The sequence below is a fragment of the Dermacentor albipictus genome, chromosome 5 (assembly GCF_038994185.2).
Source record: "Dermacentor albipictus isolate Rhodes 1998 colony chromosome 5, USDA_Dalb.pri_finalv2, whole genome shotgun sequence".
NCBI classification, from domain to species: domain Eukaryota; kingdom Metazoa; phylum Arthropoda; class Arachnida; order Ixodida; family Ixodidae; genus Dermacentor; species Dermacentor albipictus.
In genome coordinates, this window is record NC_091825.1 from 174,546,587 (window position 1) to 174,557,012 (window position 10,426).

General features: G+C 46.7%; 1 protein-coding gene across 1 annotated transcript; it reads right to left on the reverse strand.

Moving 5' to 3' along the window:
- Positions 1 to 5,166: 5,166 nt before the first annotated feature.
- Positions 5,167 to 6,753, reverse strand: LOC135897530 (solute carrier family 25 member 32-like). Its single transcript, XM_065426177.2, has one exon. It carries the CDS (start codon positions 6,467 to 6,469, stop codon positions 5,501 to 5,503), a length of 969 nt encoding a protein of 322 aa, XP_065282249.1. The 5' UTR covers positions 6,470 to 6,753; the 3' UTR covers positions 5,167 to 5,500.
- Between the last annotated feature and the right edge of the window lie 3,673 nt (positions 6,754 to 10,426).

Genomic DNA, 10,426 nt, shown 5'->3' on the forward strand with positions numbered 1-10,426 from the left:
AATTTTTATATACACTATGTGCTGGTTCAAAGAGGCTCGAAACACTGCAATGGAAGCTCCAAGTAGAAAAGGTGCCTGGGAGAAAAAAAAAGCTGTGCTGCAACCATCTCGGCAACATCTTGTCCCCTTAATAAAAATTGTGCTTCCATACTAATTTGAGCCCTCCAGTTTAGAGTAAAGTACCAGTGCACTTATGAACAATGAATCAATTCTCAAAGAGTATGTGCAGTCCAGCCACTGACGACGTCACTGACGGTATGTCCGCAGTTGTCGCTTGCGTTCGATGTCTCGAGTTTGCTCGGCGGCGTGGTTAGCAGGCTTCGCCTGCGATTTGCTGCTTGTGATTCTTCGAAATTAAATTTCTTCAAAATTAAATCTTTCCGTTACGTATGACCATGAGTGGCTCATACTCCCTAAAGCAATGGCTCATACCACCGTAAACGCGGCCTCCCTATTACGACGACAGAAGTGAAGTGAAACTACTCTGGAAAGATGAACGGCCACACAGCCAGCTGTGGAAGACTACGACGAACGCGGGAGCAGTGGCACGAGCGCGTGCCGTTGATTTCGCAATGACTTCCCGATCGGCACGAGGAATCGCTGTTTCACGCCGAGCGAAGCGTCGCATTGCTGGGAGCACAGAAAAAGTGGTGCGCCGAACTGTCGACATCGTTCCGATAGCGGCCTGTGCAGCCAGGTACGCAGCACGTCGGCATCGTCTACTGATATTCTTAAGAAACTCGGCGAAGGCTACAGTTTCACGGATGACATGCTTGCTGAAATTCGCCACCAACAACGAACCACAGAATACACCAACGCCGCACCGCGTGCTTAGTCCGGCCGGCCCGCGTAGCCAGCTAGTGAGGAAGTGAAGCCGGGCGGGACTGCAGCGCCACGAACGCGCGTGCGGGTGGCGGTTCCGCACAACGGCGCCGAGTTTTAAAACTGAAGCTAGTCTAGTAACGTTGGCTATTACCCATTCTAGTGCTTTCAAGCGTTGTAATGTAAGCACTGGAAGCGGGAAAATCTCTCCACTAAATGAGGACCGCAGCGTACGAGGGATTTTAAACTCTCGCTTCGAAGCAGCCGACGCGGCCGCTATGTCCACGTGATCCCTAATAGCACGTCATGCCGACGGTGGCGCCAGCTTTTCCAGTGATGGAGCTAGGCCTAACGGGGGAATGGCCAAACTCAGACAAAGCCGCTACGTTTACTACTCTTACCAAGAATTCAAAATTTGCACCCCTACTCCATGCAAAAGAGAACACTTTGAATACACTAGATAATAAAACGAAAAGAGTACTTAGCTACGAACGACGTCGCTGAAGCTTGGACACAGGACCGTACGCCACATCCACCCAGCAGCAAAACCCCAGCTTAAATCGTGAGCGTGTAGGCAGTGTTGGCATGTGTAGGCGTGGCGTGAAGATGGCAAATATTTTGAACGTGTTCTCAGTGTTCTGTTGGTCTTTATTCCATGGTTCTGTTCTCGTGTTCTTTATTCCATGGTGTTCTCGTGTCGTGTGGTCCTTTTATGTCGTCTCGGTCGCTGCCGTAATTAGTCGGTTTGGCTGGTTTAGCACTCTGGTTCATGGGGAAACGGTCTTCGCCTGTAAATTTAATGTGCTAGAGTTGTAGAATGTGCTGTTAGTCCCGTGTTTGGATGACTCGTTTTATGGTGGTGCGGTTTGTGTGAATGCTTCGCTGCTTTCGCAAGTAGTAGATGGCAGTAGTACTTGTTTTGTCGCAGCGTCTTTCCCACACTAAACGGTCAGGGCAGGAACAAGCATCATAACGTCCCTCGATGGTCGTGCGCCGTCAATCTCCTGGACTATTGGCCAATACATGCTGGGTGCCTTTGTGATCTATGTATGTGTGGCACTGCGTGTTTGCACCAACTCTGACAAATAAGGAGTGTTGAAAGCAGTGCCGTGCTGTTTCTGTTACCTGCTTGGCCCACCTGTTTTGTTTACAAATCCAGCTGAATATTTGCTGTTGTGACATGTAGATTTGCCCCATTCTATTTATACATACCATGCATTCAATTTCTGGCCGCCTATGGTTATTTGATAATTTTGCTGCAATATCTTAGCCTGAAGTAAATGTTACTCCCGAAACGCATTTGCATGTTCCTACGAATTGTTAGTTTACATGCTAAACATGGTGATAGTAACAACTTCATTGAAAATCCGGCAAATTTAGTGGCCTGGGCTGCCCCTGAGTAGGTTCGGAGATGCTGTCTGCTCGCCGCCTCACGGTCTTGCTGGATGGCCCATAGTTGATCTTGGGGGTTTTAGTTGCGCAGCGTGGCCGTCCACCGTGCCGCAGCTTCATCTGGGGAGGCTGTGTTTCCTCTGCCTATAACCTCACATTGCCAGAGAATGTGTATAAGATGCGTGAGCCCTGCCACATAGTTTGCAGTTATCGTCTGAATAAATGTCTGGATATGTCCTCTTGAGATGAACGGGGTTGCGAAAGGTCTTGGTTTGTAACTGCCTCCAGTCTACCGCTTGGGCCCTGTCGAGGGGTTAGGGGCTGGATAAACACGCCTGGAGTTCTGATAAAATTTTGAAATGTCACAGCACTTGGTCATTCTGTCCCTCTCTATCCATGCCACCGTTGGATTTCCAACCCCCAGAGAGGATCCTCCTACGCATAGGGTAATTATTACATTACATTAATTTTACATTTAATTTTACAATTATTTACAATATTAATTTTTATGATTAATAATTACATTACTAATTACATCTACTTAGGGCAGGTAGTGACCGTGGATCCGGATCACAAGACTGAAATAATCTGAAGAATAAGAATGGGCTGGGGTGCGTTTGGCAGGCATTCTCAGATCATGAACAGCAGGTGGCAATTATCCCTCAAGAGAAAAGTGTATAACACCTGCATCTTACCAGTACTCATGTACGGGGCAGAAACCTGGAGGCTTACGAAAAGGGTTCTACTTAAATTGAGGACGACGCAACGAGCTATGGAAAGAAGAATGATGGGTATGACATTAAGGGATAAGAAAAGAGCAGATTGGGTGAGGGAACGAACGCGAGTTAATGACATCATGGTTGAAATCAAGAAAAAGAAATGGGCATGGGCAGGACATGTAATGAGGAGGGAAGATAACCGATGGTCATTAAGGGTTACGGACTGGATTCCAAGAGAAGGGAAGCGTAGCAGGGGGGGGGGGGGGGGGGCAGAAAGTTAGGTGGGTGGATGACATTAAGAAGTTTGCAGGGACAACATGGCCACAATCAGCACATGACCGGGGTAGTTGGTGAAGTATGGGAGAGACCTTTGCCCTGCAGTGGGTGTAGCCAGGCTGATGATGTGGATGACACTAAGTGAATCTTTCTCTGCAGCATTAGTAATATCATATGAAGAGCCACTTACAAAGCGCAGCTCCGAGTTGTTCCACGTGGAACTAAAGTATAATACAGGTAATCCTCATGCACGAGTCTCTACAGCACATAGTTACCTTTGTACATGTAGAAATGTCTTGACAATTGTCGTCTAAAAATGGGAAGTATACTGTGTTATCTACTGCATACATCTGAACTGAATGATCTTCTTTGTTATTTCTACAGAAGGAAAGTGTACATCTTCCAGTGTGTATTTCTTTGGGTCCATTCATATCAGAACTAGGATACCCAAGTTTGTATAAGGAAGTAATAATCCTCCCAGGGGAAGATGATGTTGTGTCGTGCTGTTCTCTCGTGTCATAAGTAGCACTTGCTGCCATTGTTATCTGTAATCTGTAACCGCGTTAAAGAATAAAGCTGACTTGGACAACTTAGCTCTTCGCCGTAAAATTTCTCGCCTAACACTTTTCCATAAGCTTTATCACCATCCATCACTTCACGATGATTTCTTTCAGTCACCAACAGTTATTTTTCCACGCCGTGACCATCCATACAAAGTCAAACGCATTAACTGCCAGTCATCCCATTATGCATCTTCGTTCTTACCACGCACAATAACTGAATGGAACGCCTTACCATCAGTCATTGCCACGGAACCAGACTTGACTAAGTTTCAACATTTAATTCGCTCACGACTTGTCGACTAATCGTATTATTATTCTTTTTTGGGACTTTTACAGTGTTTTTCGATATTTGTTGGTGTTTTTAGTGCAGTTGCCTTATGTTCTCCTAATATGTACTAATGTTTTCTCTGTAATAATTGTGACCTAATTATCTTGTATGTTAACTATGTTTCACTGTATTATTACTTCTGTTAACCTCTCTTGTTTTTAGTATGTACAAACTACAACCAGTGCTTGTGATTGACCCCCCCCCCCATGTAATACCCTCGTAATGAGGGCCTTTGGGGGTATCTTGAATAAATAAATAAATAAGTAATGTCCGCATGATGGAGCTGTGACCTCCATGTCTGTGCATCTGTATGAATTCATTAGGCCAATCAGGTGGGATCATGCCACCTGTGTACCACCAATCATAATCACACCACTTGTGTAACAGCTAATAGCATGACGCAATTTGTCCTTGAAATACTACATAAGTTGAATAAAGACCACGTTGGCCAGACCCTCTCACCCGGAACAAGCGTCTCCGCCAACCTCACGGTGTGGTCCTCTCCGATGATAGGGCCCTCCACCAGCCGGCTTAGGATGCAACACCACACTACGCAGACAGCTGACACAGCTTTGAGGCCATGTAACGGAACATGTTTCTAACCGTCTGGAAGCCTTACGGAAGATGCTTCTGCAATGTGACGCCACCTTGCAGCCAAAATTATTTCTGTATTTTAAGTGCTTGTGCCTGCAAAGTGTCTGTTTTCGTGTGCACAGACAACCTTTCTGTCTTCTTTCCGAGCGTCCTGCTCAGCCGCCACCTTGTCTGGACAGGACATTAGCCTAAATCGTTTTTGAGTTCGATGCTATCTTTGCAAAGCTGTCTACTTTGATGTCTGTGTAAGAATTGGAAAAAGGCTTAAAATAGCCACTGTCCACTTAGCTGTCTACTTTTCCGTCTTCGGCAAGTATTGGAACACAGCCACTGTAGTCGTCATTGTTTACTCGCACTTCCGCAACTGGCAGTGGCCGCTCCACCAGCGGCTTTTCCAAACACAAGCTAGGCCACTCATACCACTTATGAAGATGCACCCAAGTAATCAAGCAGGGTAAAAAAAAAATGTTAAGACATTTTTTCATTTCAAATATTTATTTAAAACAAAGAACAATATATGAAGTCATACATGGAAATAGAGTGGGCCCTGATCACAATGCATCCCCATGCTTTTGCATTGCAAGACAAGTCTTTGCCACAATAATAGAAACAACAAATATGTACAAACACTGTCCTGTTTTTCTTTGGCTTAATGGATTGCCTATTAGCACAGAGAATGACTGACGGCATCTTAGTAACAATGTTTATGAAAAGGATATCTATTATTTTCTAGAACAAAAACATTTTGTCACATATTTTATCTGCGTTGCGCACTGCCCAGAAATAAAGTTTCATTGCGCCATAATCTAAGTATCTTTGTTCACAAGCCATTTGGCAATGTTCTCATATACCACAAATGTTATCGCAGTGGCCGGTGTCACGCGGAGTGTGTTCGGAACTAAGCCCTTGTAAAAGCCTTTGTAGCCTTCAAATCGCCAAGTCCTTGATATGCACTGGACGATGCCGGCGTACTTCTTATGCTGATCCTGTAATCTTGCCCTCACTACCTGATAAGGGTACGTCGCAGTGGTCGCAAAAAGTTTCGAGAGGGCAGCAAACACCAAGTACTCCAACGTGCCTAGCTGTTTGCGGGCGTCGCCTCGATGGTGGCTGTGGTAGAATTTCTTCATTTCCTCGTAAGCCATAAACTGCAGAGCACCGTGCGACACGCCAAAGACGCCTGGGATGAAACCTCGGTAAAGGCCCGCAACTCCGTCGATGCGGTAGATTTTCCTCAGGGCGTCAAACGTGCTCTTATATTGAAGTTCTTCCGGCAAATGCGACGTTGTGTACTGAAGGCACATTCTCGTCTTCACGACCCATATCGGATTCGTCATGAGCAGCGTCATAATTCCAGCCTCGGCGGCCGCCTGCATGTGCTGCCCCGGTCCGAGATGTTCGGTGCGAACACTTAATGACATCTGAGATTTGATGGCATTGTAGAAGAAGAAGTAAAAGCCCCAGGAGGCACCGGCGCCGATGCAGTTGGGCGTCACGCCTCTATAGAATCCAATGATGCCTTCTTGCCTAAATATCGTAACAACCGCGTTGAGAAACCCGCGGTAGTGAGGCCTGCTTGACACCGCACCGTCATTCACTGCGAGCCTTATTTTCAACAGGTCAAACGGATGTACGGCTAAGGTTGAGGCTACACCACCGGATATTCCAGCGATGAGATGACCCGACTTCACATGGGACAGGAACGACAAAACATTTGCTGGTTTGTGACAATCACCGTTGCCGGTGCATTCGCGCGACATCTTTAAGCTGGACATAGTTTCGGCCTTCCGCCAATCCACTCCAAACTCACCCGTCCGGCGAATTCTGCTTGAACGGCTTGATAAGCGACGTATGTGCACGAACGCTAACGTACAGTACGTACATCAATTGAGTTCACTGTGGTGATGCGATCACATAGAGTAAAGAACCAGCGATAGTAACTTCATAGAATAAAGAACTTTAATCTGGCTAGAACCACAGAATTTAGAACCAACGCTAGAATGCATTGCAACCATTCTCCTTGAGTGCATAGAGTTTCTCACTATAACACCTAGAGGGTATTCTGGCGCCACCGTCTATGGGAGATTCTATGATTCTATGGGGGCACCGTGCCGTCATGGGAATGACGGTATATGTATCACGGCCTACTGAACTACAGACCTGCACAGATCTCCCTCCCCCAGCACGCCTGGTCTAGTTCGCCCCCTTTTGCCGCTAGGGAAAGAACGTACGAGCAGAGTGGCGCTAGTCATAACCTGTTCGCTGTCGTCTGCTTCTGCGATCTGTTCAGCGCTTATCTTGCCATTTCGGCAGGCACAAAGCGCTTGTTTTGGCGGTAAATGAATGAATTCACAAATATACAAAAGAAGACATATTTGCGAATGCTTTGCGTTTGAATAGTGAAACTAGAAGAGGATGAGCGGTGCAAGAAATGTAAACAACGAGCATAGGTGGCCGCTGCAATGCTAGATCAACGGCATAAATTTCGCTTTCCTAGCCTCCTTAAGAGACTGGAAAAATTGTTTAAAAAGATTCATAGGATAATCTAGCTTTCTTTAGTTGATTACAGACAGCCTAATGTCGTAGATGACATTAGGATTTACTACTGTGTGCCGTAGTGAAAGGAAGATGATCTGGTAAAAGTATAGTAAAAGTATTCACTAGTAAGTCCTCCACCCGATATGTGCAATAGTCTGATCGATTCTGTTTCAAGGGAAGGTGAGCATACCTTGTTTTTAATATCGTTGGATGTGTAGCTCAGTAGAAAGCTTGCAAAAAATTAAGCGATCCCAGTGCTTTAAAACGTGCTGCAGTGCAGGCCTTAAAAATCGTGTCACGGAACTCTTTTCAAACTGTAAAGCTAGCTTTTCCGCGTAGTACGGCGGCAGCATAACGGTGGTGCTGAAGATACGTATGCAGTGAAGCTGTGTGCGTAATTCACTTTTTGAACTCGTGACGCATTCACGGACAACTTTTAAGAGTTAAAATGAGTGGTAATCGTTCTGTCGTCGAACATTACGGTGGCTTCAAGTTTCTAAAGAGCGCAGACGCGAATTTTACAACGTGTACGATGAAACTGTTGGGTACGTTGCGAACTCTATACACAATGCGATTTATAATAATCTCCTTTAAAAAGGCAGTGGGAGCGGCTATTTAACGCTATTTTAGAGAGCAGCGGACTACACGCTCCGACATTTTTTAGGTTCGGTGAGTCAACTTTTGGAGCCAAGTGACCGATCAAAGCCTTGTGACATCTCTGTCACTGTGTTAGCAAAAATCGTCAACTAGAGAAGCAGTTCGTCGCAACACAACAGCTGCCGTACTACTTACAACGCCGCACAACAGCCCACCTCGTAGCAGACGAACAGGTTATAAAAGCGCCACCTACGGCCGTCGGTCGAACGAAAGTGGGCGCAAGCTGCTTCCATAGAAGCCGGATATCTGTGCAGGTCTGGAGTTCCAGTAGGTCGTGATATGTATATTCTAGCCTCTCTAGTATTGGCCTCGAGCTCCACCACTGGAAAAGCTGGCGCCACCGTCGGCGTGACGTGCTAGGAAGGATCACGTGGACATAGCGGCCGCGTCGGCTGCTTCGGGCGCGCTGAAGCGAGCTGAAAATGAGTTTAAATTCCCTCGTACAATGCGGTCCTCATTTAGTGGCGAAATTTTCCCGCTTCGAGTGTCTCCTTTACATGGTAGGCTACTGCTCGGTGCCGCAGGGCCGGACGCACGTAACGGAGGCCGGTGTCAGCCTTATTCACACGTAGCCGCAGGACAAGAAGCTGCGTGAAGCTTGGCTCGCGAAACATAAAACCGGCAAACAGTCATCGGCTACAACTCGGGTATGCAGCAAGCACAGACGCGAGGAAGATTTCTGCTACGGAGCCTGGTCTGCGATGTTCTGAAAACGCGCACTGAGACGCTCGCCCGAGTCCGCTGCCCGACTAATGTCATGATGGTTTGGGCTATGAACTTGTCGATGCTTTAGATACTGGCAAGGTCAGCGGAGTGGAAAGGCAGTGGTAAGAAGCACATTTAAAAAACGCATGGCATATGGTCATGTTTGTGTTATGAATTAATGCACTGGATTACAAAAAAGAAGCAGCGGGAAATGGCACGCTGAGAACACCGATAAACATACAGTGCGACGCAACTCGAGAAATAGTATCGAAAGATCAAAGAATTTAGAAGAAAAAAAAGATTGAATCGTCACGACGTCACATCACAGTCCCCGTAGGCGTCGAAGTCTCTACGATAAAATTATTTTTGAACAGCTCTGATAGCGCCCACGCAACAATGATTGCTTGTATACTGTCAAATGCTCATATTCTGCGGCCTGAAGCTCATGGCACGGTGGGAAAACGCGCGCGGAGAAAGCGACACAGTGCGCGGACAAGCATGCAGACGCGCAGTCGGTCGCTGCGAATCTGCGCGATCGCTGCATTAAATCTTCGTTCTATTACACTCCATTTAGTTATACAAATACTATAAGAACATATTTCACATAGTTTGCTCCCAGCGTTTACCTTCCTTTCACGCAAGAAGCGGGTTGAGAAAACTCCATCGCGGCGACCGCGCGCAGTGGCGTTCACTGTACGTATTCGTTAAAGAGATAGCGTCTGTAAACGATTGTGTGCTTTCAGCTTGCCCAAGATTATTATTTAGACAGTAAGAAACTTCTCTCGTTTCGAAAGTACGTACAGAAATGTCCGGGAGAGTTCGCGCGTGGTGTTTTCAGTGAGCGCTGACAGCAAAACCTATGAGGAGCGCGCCACGTGATCCCTCATACTACGCCAGCGAGGCGCTTCCGATAGATGGCGACTCCGTAACTCCTCGCCGCCAATATGTGTCTGCGAGGCTCGTGTTGGCTGGTGTTGCAAGAGGCTTCGTCTAAAACGTGGATATGGCTATGCAAATAACGCGTTCTCAAAGTAAAATCTTAATGATATGTTTCCATTCACGTATATTACATTTTTACTCCACCACACTGCACGACCAAGCGAAAAAAAAGCAAGAACAAACGACCAACTGTTTCAAAGCGAGCGCGAACCTTGTCGTCTGTCCTCCAACTTTAGCGGCCCACTGATACTTTTTACGTAACATGTAGTCGTACACACAATAACAAGTTCTCATAGTTAAACAAAAGATGTTTTCGTCTAATAATAACGCTATAACAGCTTTTCACGTGCTGTTCTAGTAGAAAATGAATCATTGTGACAGACGGAACGGTGCTTGCCAAGCGCGTCTTCAAGGTGGGCCAGCGTTGCGCGTACCCGGTGTTATAGTGCCTAGAATATACTGGCTAGTGTGCCGTCCGCGGCCTCTCGGGTGGCACCAAATGCAATGAATGCCGGCGGCTGCCACTAGGGGCGCTGCAGCGCAGGTGGGTGCCGCGGCACCATCCGGTCTTCGTAGCCCGCCGTGTTTCCACAGCATCGGCAAGCGGGCTGCTGCGCTTTTTGTTTTTATTAAGCTGTAGCAGCAGCACAGTTCAAATGTGGGCAGCTGATTTATAAATCAGGGTTTGTTTCGATTACAACAGGCTTCTCTAGCGCTTGTCGCTTGCGTGAAAAGCGTGTGCTAGCTAAGCTGGGCTTCGAGCGAGGAACCTGATGTGTTTCTATGCTGGCGAAGAGAAAACGTAATTTTTAAGGCAAATGCCTTGATCTGCATGTTCCAAGGCCGTGTTGCGAGGTACAGAACATATCACACGATCCAAGGAAGGCTAGAAA